Below are 20391 nucleotides of genomic sequence, written 5' to 3'. Positions count from 1 at the left end.
CAATTATTTTAATAATTCTTATATAGAGTACTTTGTAATAGTTTGATTCTACATTTTAGTTTCTTTCTTTTTATTATAAAAAATATGTCATAAATAAGGAGAGATTATCAGTATTTAAAGAATTAAACTTGTGAACTCTAAGTCTATAATAAAAATCACATCACATAAAAATAAAACAAAGAATAAAGTTTTACATTGAATATAAATACACAATGAAAAGTGGGCATAGAAATGAGATGAAAAATAATAGTTTATTGAGCAATTAATCTTAAAAGTGAAAAAGTAAAGTCAACTTTGAAAAGAAGAAAAAGTCATATTTGATAATGAGGAATTTATGTGTGGCCATCTGGTTTCTTGGTCTTGAATTATAGTTGGGAAAAGACCCATGTGGTTCTTTGTTTGTCTGGCATTTAGTATATATGTGTCCTAACTTATAACATGGCCTATCACCCACCTTATGTTTGCATCACACAAAAAAATATCTAACATGGCCTTGTTGTTGATTAAAATAATAAGAAGGAGAAAGGTCTTCTTATCAAATTCATAAAAAATCTAAACTCACAACTATTGAATTATTTATTTTTATTTTTTGAATATTAACCTTTTATTTAAATTGATCTATCTTTTTTTTTTATATTGAAAAAAAATAAAAACTATTCGAAAATAGGTAAGAAAAACAAGTTATGAACGTAATTTGTTATAAATTAATAATACAAAATTATGAAATTGAAATTGGAAGCTTAATTTCAATTTTTGATTTGATAGACTATTTAAAATTAATAATTAAAATTAAAATTTTAATTAAAATTAGAATTAGAATTCAAATTCTAATGGAATTCAAACCAATTAATTTTACCATTACCAATTCTAGATATTTTTTAATTCGGAAATATAATTCTAATACTTACAATTTTGTTATGTTTTTCAAACAAAATATCTTAATATTAAATCATTTACAATAAAATTAACGCGTTGAATCATTTTTATTTTTATTTAGGAAGTTAAATGGTAGAATCGATAATCTTTTTAGAATTATTAATTTTACTTTTGAATTTAAGAATTTAACATTTCAAATCGATATTTTTTTTTAATGACAATCAATCTTAGACAAAAATTTTGAAACTTGTGTTTACATAATAAATTGTGTCTTATTAATATTTTAATAATATAAATAATATATATTTAAATTATTTTGATTATAATTTTTTTCAAATATAAGAATTTAAATTTTGAATTCAATATTTTTTTCTAAACACAGTAATTCAATTTCAATTATTGTAAAATATGAATTAGACTTTCAATGTCAATTTAAATTTCTAATTTTATTTTCAATTTCAGTCATCCTCAATAAGAACATCTATATTACGAACTAGAAAATCCACCTCAATCTTGGGATCTAGTATAACATCTAAAGGCCCTCATCAACCCTAGCTTTACCATTAAAATTATGACATGAATGAAAGGATGTTTATCCGATCCCAATGTCCTATGTTCAAACGTGATTATCTAATGAGAAATGATTAGGTGAGGGAATTTGGTGAGGGAATTTGGTGAGGGAATGATGTGGCATAATCTTATTCGCTGAAAAAATCAAATAATTTCTCTCTTTTCTCTCTTTCCTCCCACTTTTACATTTTCCAAACCAATGAATGTAACGCCACGTCATTCCCTCACCAAATTCCCTCACTAAATTCCCTCACTCTATCACTCCTCTTATCTAATAGGATCTCAATATTCTATATTTTAGATTAAGGGATAACTTAGGTTATCAAATACAATTTTAATCTTTTTGCACTTAATTCCGTGATAAGAATTGTGATTTAAATCTATCTATATATAATGATACTTAATTTTTAAAGTGTCCGGATTGCCGAGTCAAGAGGTGTGGTTAATTTGAATATATATATGTGAGAGTAAATGAATATTTGGGTCGAATTGTGGGTTGACCCGCCCATAAACTTAAAACGGTTAAAAATAAAATAAAAAATGCTATATATATGTTTCGAACTTGCAACCTAACAAAAACAAGTACAACCTTTTAACTAACTAGACTAATAAGACTTTATATTTTAAAATCAATACTAAAAAAACGTGGGACATTTTATCAATATAAGTTCAACTTTTCAACTAACTAATCAATATATAAAAGATTAAAAATAAAATAAAAAATGCTATCACATTTTCACCGTAATTTTTTTTCCATTTTTTATATCATTATTCGTGCAAATGCACGGGCTACATGCTAATTCAATTAATATGTATAAATTTAGGGATCTACCTTTTTTTTCGCAACAATCATATAAATATAATATACTTTATTGAATTGAAAATAATGTAGAAATACAATCAAGAGGGTCAAGACAATCAAGATTCCCATACAAAGTTAAATGAAGAAAAGAAATAGATGACATAACAAAATCTCATTAAAAGAGGAGTAACGATATAGAACGGGAATTTGATGTCATTAATTATGTCAGGAATAATGTTTTAACACGTGATTGGACTTAAATCTAATAGAAGAGAAAAAATTCATTTCCAAGTCTAATTACGTGTTGTCACATCATTTCTGACACTATTCATGACATCAAATTTCTGCTCTTTATATTACTCTTAAAAAAATAGGTAAAATAGGTGGATTAGTAATTCAATTAACAAATATTGAAAAATATATATATTATTTTATAATTAGTGATTACAATTATAAACCGTCCAGCGGTTTTGCAACCCAAATTGTCCTATTAAGGGCAGTTTTTCCCAGTTTGACCGGTAGTTGGCTAATGATGGGACGGAAACACAAATAACATTTCCGACTCGATTTCACCCCAATTCTGCTTCGAAACTATAAACACAATTAAATATATAACATCATCAATATGTTTATTTATTTTTTTAGATTTTATAAGAATTTTAAGTCTATTTCGGTATTATAATATAAATATTTAATAAATTATAATATATATAATATTACAAAATTATAATATATATAATATTACAAAATTCATTTATATAATTTTATTAAAGATTTTTTTTAAAAGAATATGATATAACGATGTCCCGCGAAAATGGTAGTAAAAATAACTAGAATGAGGTGGGTATGAAAAACGTATTCCCCGTATTTCCATCCATATTTATAACCATAAAGGATTAATGATCTATATAAGTTGAAGGGCTACCAAACAATTTTATCTCTATTTAATTTCAATAATATTCGATAAGTTTTATCCATTAAAAATAAAATTAAGAATATTCAAAACCAACTAAGACATAACAAAAAAGTACATGAAATGATTCTACCTTTTTCAAAAGCATAACCAAACTTTTGTAAGGAGAACGTTTCATTTATCACCACAAACAATAATAGAAGCAATGTATGTGAATTTGATAAAGTTTTCCCCACAAAAATGATGATAATATTCTTTGTGTTCGATTTTATGAAACGAGTAGATCTTGGAAAAGAAATTATATATTTTTATGGGTATATATATATGTTTATGTTAGGTCCAAGAAACTTTAATAAAGTAATATTAGATATTTCATATTGAAATGTAAAAATATTAAAGGAAGTCACAAAATAAAATGAGAATTAAATATAGATCTTTTAATTTATTTTTTTGCTAATGCATAAAATATAAATCATTCTAGTTGAATGGAAGAGGGACAAAACAGTGAGAGTATAGTGATGGCTAAACAACTAAATAGTTTAGAAAAAGATATGATGATGATTTTGTTTTTGAATTATAAAGAAGACAGATAATATTGAGTTGTAAGTATATGATAATTTGAATTAACTAATTTTTTTATATATATCTATATATTCAGAAAAAACACTGTAAATAAAAATTTTATATTGTCATGATTGGTTCCATCTTATTTGATCAGTGTCATTTAATTGGTTTTAATTATCTTTTTAGTCATATATTTAAAATGTTATTACAAAAGAAGAAAACATGAAAAGAAGAAAAGTTGAAACAAAAGGTGTGAAACTAATGCTTTTTTCATACATAAGAATGCAAGAACAAAAATTAAATTAAAAAAAAAATTGTTTTTTCAAATTAAACTAACAAAAGAATTATAATTATATTTTCTTTCATTTAAAATATTCTTACAAATATACCATTTATTAACATAGTTGAAAATAATTATATAAAAAATGTTACTCTGTAATGTGTGGCCAATTAGGTATCATTACATGTGGCTTATGTGGTACATGAAATATTATTATATTTCCCTTTTAATTTTATTATAAATTTGTTAGGGTTTAGAATTCTTAATCCTTCATTTAGAGAATATAAATGTACGTAATTCATTTCTATCAATATTGTAACCTTCCTCTTGTAATTTTCTAATCGCTCATTCTCTTAAAAGATAAACCGATAATAAAGAAATTTAAAAAAGACAAACAAACAAAAAAATAATAATAAATACAAACGAAGACAAAAAAGAGACAAAATAATAATGTTTCCCAATCGATTGATTTATATTATTTTTATTGGGAGAAGGAGTATAAAATTTCATCCAAGATCTCGTTTTTTGGATGAAGCGCTATTCATTCTTATGGATTATATATGTTTGAAAAAAGCTTGTATTACGGTAAGTCGTATGTGTCACGAGAATGTTGAATCGCCAGCTCATTTACTTTTGCATGGTCGAGAGGTTGACAAATATTTATAGTCTTGTGTAGAGTATTACTATGATTCACTGGTAAACCTACATATTTAGTTATCATCCCAATTATTTTCTAGTTTGAGAGAAATCGTTAAACCTTCAATAATCGTAGTCTTCCGATGTCGTATCATTAATAATATTATTATTATGTCGTTTTCTAAGATTCGTCTCGAAAAGTCTATTGAATGGATATGTGAGTTAACTGTTCTTTTCAATGAACTACGAAAACGATAACTTATTAGTAATATTGTTATATTTGTTCATGTCAAACTTTATTGTTTTGCTTAAATGATTTTTATCATTTTTAATATATAATATAAATCATTCTCAACCCAACAAAAAAAAAATATATCTTAGTTATCTCAATCTCGTATCAAATTATAATAACATAAAGTAAACAAATTGAAATACTCTAAAATAATAAATGACCTAATAATCTTATCCTCCTAACCTCCTAGTTAACTAATTTGTAACATGTGAAACTAAATGCTCCTAGGTAACATGACAAAGTACCATTAAAGGTTGATTTATAAATATGATAAAAAAGTAAAACCAAAATAAAGATGAAAAGGATCATCTAAATTACTTTAAGATAGATTTAAAGTAAATATTACACTTCACATTATAAATATTTTTGTTTGGCTTAGAAAAAATAAAAAAACGTTCCATTGGTGGTGGGTGCCCAAAACTCCACTACTAAAAAATGATTTATATAAACAAACATTTTAAAGCACTATTTGTGTATTATATCCCACTTGTTATATTTGTGGATAAGTAAAAAAAAATCTCAAAAAGATTATATGCTGGCCTATAATAGAAAGAAAACATTATTAACAAAGTTGGAATCACAATTTCGAATAATATAACAATCTTTTAATTCAAATTTTGTAATGGCTAGTTGTTGGACCTTGCTTAATTATTCAAGTTGCGAAGTGAATTAGGTTTAACAGTGAACCATATTCTTCAAAACTTTTTTTCTTAATTTTATTTTTTGGAAAGTATAAAATCAATTCATCCATTACATTTTGAAAAATATATATAACTAAATTATAATGAAAAATTCAACAACAAAAAAAAGCATACAAATTAAGACATAAATTACAATCAAATGGAAAATTCGCAAAAAATAATTCATATATGCCTGTAAACTATTATTTAAATTAGTATGACAGACTAATTTAGGAGACCTAAGACCAGCCGCAGCAGGGGAGCAAATGAGGTGTTATTTGGGTGTCAAAAGAGGAGAGGAGGGTGGGAGGCAGCAGGGGGGCAAAAATGGGGATCAAATTTTGGGTGTCAAAATTTGATACGGGTGTCAAATTTTGTTTGGCCAATGAGACGCTGCCATGTGGCAGTTTAATATTTACTTTTGATTTTAATTTTCTTATTTTAAAAATACATTTTAATAATAATTGATCAATAAAAAAAATAAAAATTATATCAATATTTTTTATTTTTCACGATCTATAAATAGAGACTTGGTTTGTGTCATTTGGACACCAAAAAATTTCAGAAATTTTCTACCATATTATCATCCTTGTTTGTATCACCTTTCTTTTGAAATCTTCAAACTCTTTCATGGATCCTTCACAAAACCACAACTTCTTTCCAAAACCACAACTTCTCGATTAGAGTTTTAAAAACACTATTTAAAAAATTACCAATGTTTAGAGTGTTTGTTTTCTTCTTCGTTTTAAATAATATTTGTATGTTGATGAATAATATTGTTTGTGGTTAAAAAAAATAAAATTATGTATATGTTTAAATGATGTGGAAGTGAGAGAAAGTGAAAAAGTAATTTTGATACCTTGAATAACACGCTGCTGTATGACATGTTAAAAAGTGGGTGTTAAAAGAGGTGTTAAGCTGACGTGGCAGGGTGTTAAATGAAAAAATTTGACACCCTGCTGTGGGTAGTCTAATAAATGTGAAATAAATTTATTATTATGATTAGAATGTACTAGAAAGATTTTTATGCGATAGACACGGTTAAAAATAAAAACAAAATAAATTTAATAAAAAAATTATTATAATATGTATTAAATGTTTAAAATTCTTATGGTAAGAGTCGGCTTAAAGGACTAAAATGTCACAAGTTCTATTTCATTTGGAAGCGCTTTGTGTTGAAGTGGAGGGTCATGACTATGAGTGTCATGCTAGTTCTTCTTAATTAAAAAAATAAAAATTCTTAATAAATCACGAATAATATATTAAAATAAAAAATAAAACAATCTTATTCCACATTTTATTCACTTCGGTAAAATAACTCATCTTCTCACATATCTCATTACATATTTTTCTTCAATGAACCTCTCATCTTGTGATATTCTTACACTTTCACTTTGGTCAATCAAATATTTGATTCATATTTATTAACCAGTTTTAATTGTTATCGGTCTATTATCCCTCGACAAATCACATCTCAATCACAATTGGTTAAATAGTTGTACTTGTTTTTGTTAGATTGCAAGTTCAAAACATACCTATAACATTTTTAATTTTATTTTTAACCGTTTTAAGTTTATGAGCGGGACTCAAATATCTATTTACTCTCATATATATATCCAAATTAACTACAATTCTTGATCCGACAATCCTGACATCTTAAAATTAAGCAGAATTATATATATATATATATATATATATATATATTTATATATATATATATATATATATATATATATATTAGTTAGTTAAAAAATTGAACTTGTATGGTTAATATGTCTCGCGTTCATCAAATTTAGTGTTGAATTTAAATATGACATTTTTAATTTTACTTATAACTATTTTAAGTTTATGAATGGGTCAACCCACAATCCGACATAAATATTCATTTACTCTCACGTATATATATCCAAATTAACCACAGTTTTCGACCCGACAATCCAGATTAAGACTTAATTTAAAATAGATTAATATTAAAATCATTTTAACTATACATAATTAAATAATAAAAAAATTATCGCAATTATAGACACCAAACAAATTGTCGAAAACCGAAACCAGTGAAGTGTTTTAAAATAGTGCATTTGTGTACAACTTAATATTATAAATTATTCAAATGATGCGCGACTATTACAAGTTCAAATAAGTCAATAATATGACAATATAAAGCTAATTCATGAAAATCACAGTGATTAGACACTAAACACGTTGAAGGTGGTTTAAAAAAAATTCAAATAAAAAAATATCGATTAATTTAAATGTATTTATGTAAAATATCAAATTATAAAATTAATATTATAAATTATCATGATGATACATGTACTTTTTAAAGTTAAAATATATTAACATAACGAAATTTGTTGCAATTGAATTTTAAATAGTTGTCGAGAGTAGTTTATAATCAATTAATTTTATAATTTTTATAAGTATAAAATGTCCAATTGCTATTTTTAACTTGAACTTGGGTCCTATTCATGAATAATACTCGAATTTTGAATTATGGCATATGGGGTCAGAACTATCTTGACATTTTTACTTTTTTTTTTCAAATGGGCAAAATGTTTTTCGTATTATTTTAATATATTATTTTTATTTTTTTAATTAATTTTTTACGTTTTAAATTAAATTATATTTAAAGATGTTTGGATGTATTGTTTAAAAAAATGGGTATTAGTTTTGGAATTTTACGTATATTAATTTATCGAACTTGGTTTGAGTGATTACAAAATGTTTACTCTAAAAAAATATTTGAAAATTTTTGAATAGACGTAGATTTTTTTAATTTATTTTAAAAAAAACTTCATGATGGCACATATTTGTGTACGGTATACTAATATTCACGTATTTGTATTTTAAATTGAATATTTTTTAAAAAATACGTATTCAAAATGATAAATATATTTTGAATGCTTTTAAAAATCTATAATGTATAGAATAATTTAAAAAATTGAAAAAAGAGATAATTGATATACTGTTTTAACAAATATGATAAATTAATTTTAAAAAGAAAAATACTATATTAGAATAAATTCATAAAAATTAAAAAAATAATTAAATAATAAAAAGGTCTTAAATCACTAAAATTATGATATTTAAGTACCTTATTTTTTTTTTAATTTAAATACCCTATTTTTATTAAAGGACAAAATTCAACCCCAAATAGCCCCCCAAATAGTCCATGTAAATTTTTAAATATATATATAGTTCTCTTTCATAAATTATATTTATAAAATTAGTTTATAAATCCTGTAATTATTATATAACTTGTAATTCTTAAATTATATTTATATTTTTAATTCACAAATTGATTAATATATTAACTATCTAACTACTTACTCATTTATATTAAAATTTAATTGAAGTTGATGATATATGAGCTCTGATTAAATAATATAATATATATATATATATAATTGATTTTTTCACTATCTTCTTTGAATAAAATAAAATCATACTTAAATATATAAAATAAGATGCACTCCCATAATCAGTAACACAAACTCCCAAATACAACACAATTATCAAGCAAAATCCCAAATTTTGTTATCAGAAAATCAACATTGAAGCATGTAATACCAACCATATACTATATTATCTTATAGTTTATATATAATATATATTATATTGAATTTACTTTTTTTATTTAAATGATTATATCGATCGGTGTAAAGATCTTACCATATCTACAGTTCGATTGGTGCAATATATTGTATTGATTTGGGTGCATGCACGTACTATATGCATTCTTTAATAATGTAACTTTATACATTTAAATTATTATTATTATTATATTAATATATAGTTGTGTATTCTTTTTATGAGATCTACTATACTAGCTAATCGGTGTACGTGCTTCTTTCTATACCTAATAATTAAATAATATATAACCACCAATTTGATATGGGTGTGTATATAATAATTCATTAAAATAGTACTCAATAATTAAACTTGAATATATGTATATATAAAAATATTTAATATAATGCATGTGATTATGATTTAAGTTATATCCACTTTATCATAATTTTTAAAAGAAAATTGCAATTTTAATATATATTAAAATTACATAGATTTCCCTTGAGCATAAAAAGGTCCAACATTTTTTTATATTCTTTTAGAAAAAAAATTATTAATTTAAATAAAAAATTAGGTATATAAAATTAATTTGCAAAATAACATCACTAAAATTAAAATATATTAAATAATTGACATATATAAAAGCAAGACAAGTGATTTTTGACCGACACGAAAACTGGACCCGAATTAAACATGAAAAATCAGGTTAAATCATATATTTTTGGGTTCATGTTGAAATTAATAAAAAAGTTAAAATCGGGTTAATTTGAAATGACTCAAAATATAACCGACAACCTATTTAAATTTTATTTGTAGTAAGTTTTTTCATACATGTTTTCTCTCTTCTATCATATTTTTGCTCAACTTTCATCCACCATTTTGTTCAATGTATCCAAAATCTTTTCTTTTGCAGTGTTGTTATCAAGGAAAAACCGAAAAAGATAACAATTGAATGGATCTCGACGATTACACAATAGTCTTGTAGAGTATCAACAATAACATTAACAAATTACACCCAAAAAAAAACTAATAAATCATTTTTTTAATTCATGTTAAATAGTTTACTATATAATAATATATAGGTCAGACATAATTGACCATCGAAGCTTAAACACGTTTCATAACAACCTATTTATTCACGAAGAGACAATGAATTAGTAAACTAATAGATTTTTTGACCTCGATACAAAGATAACACCTAGTGACGGCTTTTATACATTTCTTATTCAACATATTGCTGATTAGAATGCATGCCGGCATGTGTAATTATTTTATGAGTTAAATATAGGGATATAGGAATTGACCATAATGCAAATAAAATGTGCTCTTTTGACCATTTAAGTTAAGAAGACAATATAATTTTATTGGTTGTACAAGGCATGCCAATTGGACCAGCAACATCTTGACCTTTTTGGTCCTTTTATTTAAATCCCTACAATACTTTTTGATTTTTTTTTTATTAATTTTGGACACCCATTTAATTTTTTTAATAATTTTCTGGTTAAATTTGGACAGATTTTTATATTAACAAAGTCGTGAATTGGGCAGGAATCGATCTAAAGAGCACATGCAGTGCATGACCTATGTCTGCATCGGACAGCGTGTAAAAAGGTCAATCATTGCTTTTGTTAATTTTCTGTGTTGTGTGTAAAAGTAAAATGAGAACAGCGCCCGCCCTCTATGCCGGACATGTCCAACTCTAACTTTATTAATTGTTATATAATATAATATACAGGGCCCCCTATTTTTTTTCATTTTTAAGGGTCCAAAATAAAAATATCATTTTAATTATTCAAAGAAAAGGACAGAAGCATTGCAGTGTTTTGCCCAAATACAACATGTGTCCGCTTTCAACTGAGGTGGAAGAATGATTTGACAAAATAAATGGGCAAAGATCTTGTGTGTTGGACATGCTTTAAAGATTAGGGTGACCTAAGAGAATAAAGAATTAATTCTTATTTTTGTTTAGTTGAAGTACTTATATATATATATATTATGTTCTATTGAAAAATATATATATAATAAATTTATATTATTTTTAACAAAATTAACATAATTTAGTTGGTTGAAAGATATGTTAATACATATTTAACCTAATAATCAAATCTTATTGTTGTTATTATTTATTTATTTTGGATGTCCATGTAAGCATGACTAGACGACTGTCTAACTAGTCTTATTATAGAGACGGTCATAGAATTGCTATATTTATTTTTATTTAGAAACACTTAAATTCAGTTAAATTTTGATTCAAACAACCAAATATTATATAAAAAAAATTAATATATATATATATATATATATATATATATATATATATATATATATATATATATATATATATATATATAACTGATTCAAACAACCAAATATTATATAAAAAAAAATAATATATATATATATATAAAAGTTATATTTTCGAATATTATTGGTTGAGAGACCAAATTCAAATTTACTTGTTTCCATCAAAATTCATATTTTATTTATAATATTCAAAAGTCATTTTAAGCCTATAAACCAAATTCAAACACCTTCTTAACCATTTTTGTTCAATTCAAGCTCCAAATTTTCAATAATATTTGAAAATGAAAGTAAGTCATCCATTTTTGGAGTTATTTAGCATATTGAAAATAAGTTATTCAATTATATCTACTTTTGATTAGATAAACAATGATGTAGTGGGACAAGTAAAATAGAGAGAAGTTATTAATAATTTATTTTAATTATATTCTACAAAAAAAAAATGGCAAAACAAAAAAAATTAGCTTAGAACAATTTAATCCTCAAAATCAAATCAAATAGAGATATTGAAGTTATTGAGAGTTTAATTTTAACTATATTTTATATGATTTTTTTTTGTTAAAACAAAAAATTGGCTTATTTGATTAATTTATGTTACAAAATTATTATAATTTTTAACTTAAAATATATAATTAATTTTCTGCTTAAGATATATACCCGAATCTGGGACCTCTGCCTAGTATAGATTCCACGCTGAATAATAATCGGTTACCAAATTTAAATTGTACCATTACTAATAATAGGATGTCTTTTAATTAAGATAGAATGCCTAAAATATTATAGGAATGGAATTTTTTTAGAAAAAGAAAAGAAGAAAAAAACTTAAATGGGAAGTAAACTAGGGGCGAGGTTTGGTGGTTTAGTTTTAAAAATAATAAATAAAAAAAAGGACAAGGATGGGTTTTATCTTTTCAGCATTATTATTATTTAGAACTTGTTTATATTGTTTTTTCTTTATCACAACTTTATATTTTTTTCAATTATTCAAAATATGCTTACTTTAATTTAAAATTTAAAATATTAAATACAACCCAAATTATAATAATTAAATCAAGTAAAAACCCATAATTTTTTTTATTATGAAATGAATTTGTTAGTAATAAAAGATTAAAATAACCCAATTGAAAAGTAAACTAGTGGGGATAGGGGTATTGATTGGATTATTAATTAATATGGAAAGTATGTATGATTCGATCTGATGTTGACCAGTTTGGCATATAGAAAATGAGAATAAGGAAAGGGGAGAAGAACCTAAAAACCAAACGAGGAAGAGGGCATTTTCCAAGAACATCATCAATTGATTTGTCAGCTAGGGAAGGCCCACTTGTTGTATCATCAATGAATGAATCCTTCATTCGATGAATCTAACCCTTTCGCATCCCAATGAATTTTCACATTATTTTATGTCCCTTATGGATGAATTGGTGGGGATAAAAATATCAATTTTATTTATGTGTTACACTAGGGCCTCATTTGATCAAAGGGTTTTAGGATAAAATTTAGTTTTTATCTCAAAACTCAAATATTTTATCAACTATCTAATCAAATAATTTTATTATTTAAATATCAAAATTATCTTCTAATTTTATCATATCTCTCCCTAAACCATTATTCTCTCACGTACACCATAACCTCTAAAGTCAAAGGATAAATTAGTTTTCAAATTTTAAAAATTAATTTTTTCCTAATTTTTATCAAACAAAGATTTTAGGATAAAACTCAGGTAAAACCTAAAAAACATTTTCCTCAAACAAGTCCTAAGAACCGTATTTAGATTTAGTTTTATTTTTAATTTGGAGATTGGAAATTTATAATAATTTGTGATTATTTTGCGAAGGTGGGTATTTATTTTTGTGATAAAAAACTTAAAAATATTAATTTAAAATAAATAATATTTTAATTAATAAATTAAATGATAAAATAAATAAATAGTAGATTAAAATTGAAATAACTAGTTAATTTCAAATATTTCAAATAAAAATAAAAATAAAATTGGTTCCTTTTAACCTATTACTTAACCTAATATAACTTGAATTATTTTAATAAATTAAAAAGAAAAAAATATTTTTTTAATTTAAAAGTATGATTATTTTTTAAAAATAAATTTATAATATATTCTAATTATATATTAATAAATTTAATAATATTATTTAAATTCGAAGTTGTATTTGAAATATAAGTTAATTAAAAATTATTAACATTATTTAAATTGGATTTGTATCTAGTTAAGAAAAAAAGGATTTTTTAAATCACCCACTATTAAATTAAGTCTATATTAAATACACACTTGTAATTGAACCTTTTTTATATGGGTGGTGGTGGATGGAAAAGGGTAAGCCAATGAATTCAATAAACTCTTTTTGTTTAGAAATTTTTAAAAGAACTAAAATAATGAAAATTAGTGAAGAAATATTTTGTGGATTTTAATTTTTATTATTATTTACAAATAATCAGAGGAAGAAACTTCACCAATGAGTGTTAATTTCTTTTGTCAAAATCAAAATTTTTAATTTTTGTAAATGGTCAAATGTATATTAAAAGTTATAAAAAAGACGTTTAAATATAACTAAAATAACTTTACATTAAAAATAAAAATGTCATGAAACATTAAAAACATATTATATACAAATTTAAATTTTAAATAGATATATTAATAAACACTTAACCTCTAAACCCATTAGTCTACAATTAGTTTGACTACCCAACTCAGTTTGGCACCTCCACGTAACGCCTCCATTACGTCCTATTCAATTACTTAATAAAATTTGATTTTTTATAAATAATTTAATTCAATTTAATCCAACTTAAAAACAATAATGTAGCAACTTTCAAATTAATATACTATGTTTATGAAAATAACAAATAAATTTGTTCATTATTAGTTTTGAGCATGTAAATGATACTTTATAACCCTAACTAACATTTCTAGTGTTTTTCCAAATCAGGTATACGGTTCGTACTTCATTTGATTAAAGATGTAATGATTTTGTTCAACCCAAATCAATACATATGATTCAAAAAATATAACCTAACATTTCAAAATTTCAAAATTTACAATGAAAATAAAAATTAAAAAATTGATTTTAAAGTTGGGTTTCTCTTTGTTGAATTAAAATTGTTTTAGTGAAGAGTGAAATAATTAATAAGAAATTAGAAGTTGGATAAATAAATAAATAAATTCAAGAAAATATTATTTATTATTTTAATTTTGTTGATTAACCTTTCAAATAACTATATATTTATTTTGAATTCCATATTCTAGGTACCCACATGGAGAAATGTTTAATATTTTTGTATAAAAAAGTATTAACAACTAGTAGCAATGAAATAATTTTATATTAGTATGACCTAAAAGAGTAACAATTATTATGTCGAATTTGTGTTAAATCATGTCACAATTGCTGGTTTTTTAATGTATATTATATATATATTATATATATATATATATATATATATATATATATATATATATATATATATATATATATATATATATATATATATATATATAAAAGTATATAAGTATCCCACTGAATTGGCATTCACTAAAACTTATTTAAATTAATTGGTTAAAATTTATAATTATCTTTTTAAATATTAAATCAAACATTTTTTTTTAATTTTTATTTATATTAAAAAAGAAAATCATTTAAGTATATCAGCAAAACATGACATAAAAAATAAAAAGAAAAAAAGAAAAAAGAAAAAATGGTACTAAATAAGTTATAACTCGTAAATTTTCAAGTAGAACAATTAAGTCCTCGACATACTCTACGATCTTTACAAATGTCATAATAATAATAATAATATTATAAATTATAATACTCAGAAAACTACCATTATTGAAAGTTTGACGATTTCTCTCCAATCAAAATATTAAAAAAAAATTATAATTCAAACCTAGGATTTGGGTGTTTTTAAAATTTAGAGAGAGAAAAAGTTAATAACCGGTGATAATTTTGAGAAAATGATCATTATTTTTTATAAAAAAAAAACTTAACATGTATTAATATATAAATTAAATAATAATAAATAATAATTTAAAATAAATAATATTTTAGTATTTTGGTTAATAATTTAAGTGATGTTATGAATAAAAAGAATTAAAGTAATATTTGATTTTATATGAGTTTTTATTTGTATATATTTTTAATTTTTTTAAAAAAAAATCTAGGAAGTTGCATAATTTATCTTATCTAAGACCCACTTCAAATATTTTAAATGAGAATCAAACCTATTAAGTTTAACCTTTTAAAATTTACTCAACTTGAACTAATTTAATCTGTTTAAAATTATAGTAAACTTAATTTGAAAATAAATTAACAATCAAAAAAGTAAAAAGGTGTTATAGAAGATGTATAGAGACATTGAATACCACCAATATGCCCACATACATTCGCTGTCAAAAAAAAAAAAAAAAAAGAAAGCAAAATAGGAAACATAACGGCAATAAATCTGTCATCTTTCTTCTCACCGTTTCTTGTTGTCTTCTTCTTCTTCTACATTTTCTCTTTCACCGTCCATCTCTCTCTCTCTCTCTCCTTAAACAGCAACAGAAAACCCAAATCCCTCCCCCCTTTCCTCATAATAATTCAGCCTGGGTCAATAAAATCCTCCTCTCCTTTCCAAATCTCAAAACCATTTGAGCCCAAACCCCTTTTCACAACAATATATCTTCAGAGGATGATGATCTGAAATACCCAGATCTTGTAATTTACCTGCTGCCTGTCTGTCTGCCGTCGATTTCTTACAGATCAGATCAGAATGAAGGAGAGAAACATGTATTTGGTTGGAGAAGGGAAAGGGAATAATAGTAATAATAGAATGGTTAGTAGTTATCAAAGATCACAACTTGTTGGAAATGGAAAAAGAAGATTGATCAATTCAAAGAGTTATTTCAGTTTAGAATCTTTATTGTTGTTGCTATGTCTTACGGCTTCCCTTTTGATCTTGCCACTTATGCTGCCGCCCTTGCCGCCGCCTCCTTTTGCCCTTTTACTACTACCAATTGGGATTTTGGCTTTGCTAATCATCTTGGCCTTTACACCCTCCTCTTCTTCATCTTCATCTTCTTCTTCTTCCAATGCTCCAAGAGATGTTACTTGTTATATGTAATTTGTAAATCTAAACATAATTGTTGTTGGAATTTTATAATTTTGATAAGAACAAGAAAGTGGAAATTGTTGTTTCTTTCTTAATTGTTTGATTAATTGCTTAATTACTATCATTACAAAGTTTTTCTTTTTTTAATGATGGATTAAGGTTGTAAACTAGCCAAGTTTAACAATTTTATGCCAACATATATTCAAATTAAAATTCGGTTTCGCTAACAAAAACGTTAATCAAGAACTCGATTAATAATAAACTTTTAAACGAACATGTTTGTGAGTTTACAAGTTCTCGATATTTGAATAGTGTCTTGAGTGACTCTATTTTCTTACTTACATGATTATTACACAATTTAAATACTTAAATTAAAACTTAATGAAATGCAAGTAATGAAATAAATTAGGTTAAATAAAATTAAAAGGAGATTTTTTTACATTAAACAATCTACAATGGGGGCAAATGCATGTTCCATGAACTTAGTCATGTATTGAAATAAAAAAATGATCAACAATCACTTACTTTATTTAACTATTACTTTTAGAATAATACAATTACTTGAAATAATTTATTCTTTTGTTAAATAATAAATTACTTAATTTGTTTAATACAAGTGTTTTATATAATATTATATTAGAAAGAGTGTGATATGTTATTATGAAAAAGAGATAAAAATATGTTATAGGAGAAATATAATAATGTAATATGTGTTACAGCTGGTGAAAGGTGCATGACCATGTTTGTTTGTTTATGGTCCTCTCATATTATTTTAATTTTAATTTTGTATTAGTAGGACCTCAAAATCAAAGTTATAATCAATGAAATGTATAATAACAAAGAAAATGTGATAAAATCATTAAATTCGTAATCTTTTTGGTCCAAGGACTCTTATCTTTTGATTAAAATATAGGAAATCTAATAAACCCTCTCTTAGTCATAATGATGTCATTAAAGAGAGACTAGGGTTTGGTTTGAATTCATCTTAATGGTATCCATAATTTTGACCCATGAAAACTGTTTTGAATCTCTTGACTGGGTCTTTTTATTTGAACTTGTTTGATAGTAGGGTTATTTAAGATTTTTAATGGGTTGAAATATTATAATATTTTTTATATTTAAAATATAAATTTTATTAAAATGAAGTAAAATTTTCTTGATAGATGAGTTTTTTATAAAATAAATAAATAAATAAATAAATATATATATATATATATAAATTCAAAATATCAAACTGTTCTTATGTGTCAACTCCAAACTTAAGCAAAAAAAAAGTGACAAGAAAAATTAGCGAAGACGAAGAAGCCGAAACTCTATCCGGAAATATATTTAAAAAAGACACGAGGGTGACAAGAAAAAATGAAAGAAAGAAACAAGGCAAAGACAAGAGAGATGAGTCCGAGGAAATCAACTCCTATCGTCTTGTTTTAGTTGATTGATTGTTAGTTTGATTCTTTATTCACTTTTTTACTATGATTTCATGTCAGTGTGCGTTTCTTTAGGCCAGATGTGGATTCCTTATGACCATCGTCTGTTGACTTTGAGCAAACTATTGTAAGTTTAATTTTAGCTCTGGTATTCTTTTACCCTTTTCGGGTCTTTTTAATTAATGATGTAAACCATTTCTAAAAAAATAAAAAATAACAAGATTTGATGTTTCAAATAATAAATGTCACAAATTTTATAATTATTTAAAAAAAAACTTAAGTTGAAATGAAATTTTATTATTTTTCAAAATAAAATAAATAAAAGTTTCTCTACTATCAATATAACACAATTTTGTTGTGGTCCTTGTGGGATGTGGATTAAATGAACACATATAATTATTTATTATTTTGAATGGACATTTCAGAAACTTAAATTTTGAATTGACATTTTGAAACTTGAATTTTAACACTTTTTTTTTTCTTTCTAAACAGAGTAGGAAATAATAAGGAAAAAGAGATTCATATATATATATATATATATATATATTTAATTTAATAAAATATGCTGACATTAAATAATTACATTTAATTTAATTCCGTTAAACTTCAATCTTGCGTTAAAGTCCAAAATATTGATTGGGCTTCTCTATATTTTTCTTTACATAATGACACTACAGGCCGCTGTTATTCTTAATGGGCTGCTACTAAAGAGTCTTTAATGAAATATGCCTAATTTGTGAAGTGAACTGAGGCCCACTGTATTAAATTTAACAATAATATTTATTTAAATATTATTGAGCTTTTCTTTTATAACACGAATAATTAATTTTATATCATTATATAAGGATTCTTTGATTAAAATTCAAGATAAAAATAAAAGTATGTTGAAAAAAAGAATGGGTTAAGAAAGAAAACAGATTTAATTTTCCAACTTTATAATATGTGTGAATTAGACTTAAAAAATCATTTCTTATTAGTTTTTTTTTATATTTATTATTATTATTATTGAACTACTCTACCAAATTATATTAAACATATCTTATTATTTTTTATTAAACCAGTGGTGGGCTGCCCTAACCTAGGTTTGTTGAGCTTACCCTGAAAGGCCCAACCCAAATTTTCAATTAATGCAAATTTTGAATTTGTAAGGATTAGAACCCTAGTATTGGGTAGGTAAGTTAATCATTATATATTTTGACCTGCGAGTTATATTGTAAAACAAAAATATAAATCATTATATATTTTTTTTTATTGAAATGTAAAAAATATTTGAGAAAATCTCTTGGGCATAGATCTTAGATTGTATAATAAATATAAAAAATAAATAATAAATTCAACAAATTTGATTGTTATGTCATGTTATTTAGATATTATGTTATATTTTTGTATTGACATATTTTTATTTTATTTTTATAGTAATAATGTGAATGTTACTTATTCATTTTTAGTTTTAGATGTATCAAATTAATTACTTTATGTTTCATGCACTATTATCACTTTCTCATTTAATTTTTTATAATATCATAAATAATAAATTATATATATATATATAATTATAACTTATGATTTATTATTTGATTTTCACCTTTTTTTTTTCTTTCATCTTAAATAGTTTTTGTTAAATTAAATATTTAAATAATTATTATTTGAGTCTTTAGAATATCATTGTAATAATGAAAAGGTTCTACTCACCATAACTGCAAACAACTCTACATTTGCATTTTTACTTCCAAGCCTCTTTTTAATAGCTTTAATAACCTCTCTGACCTGCCTGTTCGAAGAATAAACAAGTAACATTCGAAATAGTTGGATGAGTTCTAAAAGATATATATTCTCAATAATAGCCATTGAAGATTTAGAAAATCTGAATATTACCTTTGAATAATAGCCAATAAAGACAATATTCTAGCAAAATTTGAGGAAAAAAGCACAAAGGGGGAAGAATACGACAATCCCTGAATATCTCTTGGTGAACCTAACTTGATACACAAACTCAAAAGGGATATTCAGGGATTGTCGGGATTCTTGGGCGTTTCAACCAAAGGAAACGATTTCACTCAAAAGGGAAGGTCCTTCTCGAAACGTGAAGACGTTTCGAATCTTCCCTGAAACATAACCGAATAAGAGATCATCATCTGAATAATAAGAAAAATCTAATGGTTTAGGGTTTGAAGATGAACATAATGAATATAAGAACATAAATCGATCAAATCACCTGATATTAGAACGAATTTTTATCGTCGATCTGTATAATGTGTTCGTTTAGGGTTTCGCCGTCGTGCCGTCGCGAGAAGAGAGAGAAAAGAGAAAGAAAAATAACGAAATGAAAAAATTTAAGTATTTATATAAAAAAATTCACTGCGAAACGCGAATT

At 24.1% G+C, this 20391-nt stretch overlaps 1 protein-coding gene across 1 annotated transcript; it reads left to right on the top strand.

Moving 5' to 3' along the window:
• Nucleotides 1-16251: 16251 nt before the first annotated feature.
• On the top strand, nt 16252-16602 carry LOC124912885 (protein AUXIN-REGULATED GENE INVOLVED IN ORGAN SIZE-like). Its single transcript, XM_047453522.1, has one exon. The coding sequence runs from the start codon at nt 16252-16254 to the stop codon at nt 16600-16602; it is 351 nt and encodes a 116-aa protein (XP_047309478.1).
• Nucleotides 16603-20391: the final 3789 nt, after the last annotated feature.

This window comes from Impatiens glandulifera, chromosome 8, assembly GCF_907164915.1.
Source record: "Impatiens glandulifera chromosome 8, dImpGla2.1, whole genome shotgun sequence".
Taxonomy (NCBI): domain Eukaryota; kingdom Viridiplantae; phylum Streptophyta; class Magnoliopsida; order Ericales; family Balsaminaceae; genus Impatiens; species Impatiens glandulifera.
This window is presented reverse-complemented; position numbering and strand designations above follow the sequence as displayed.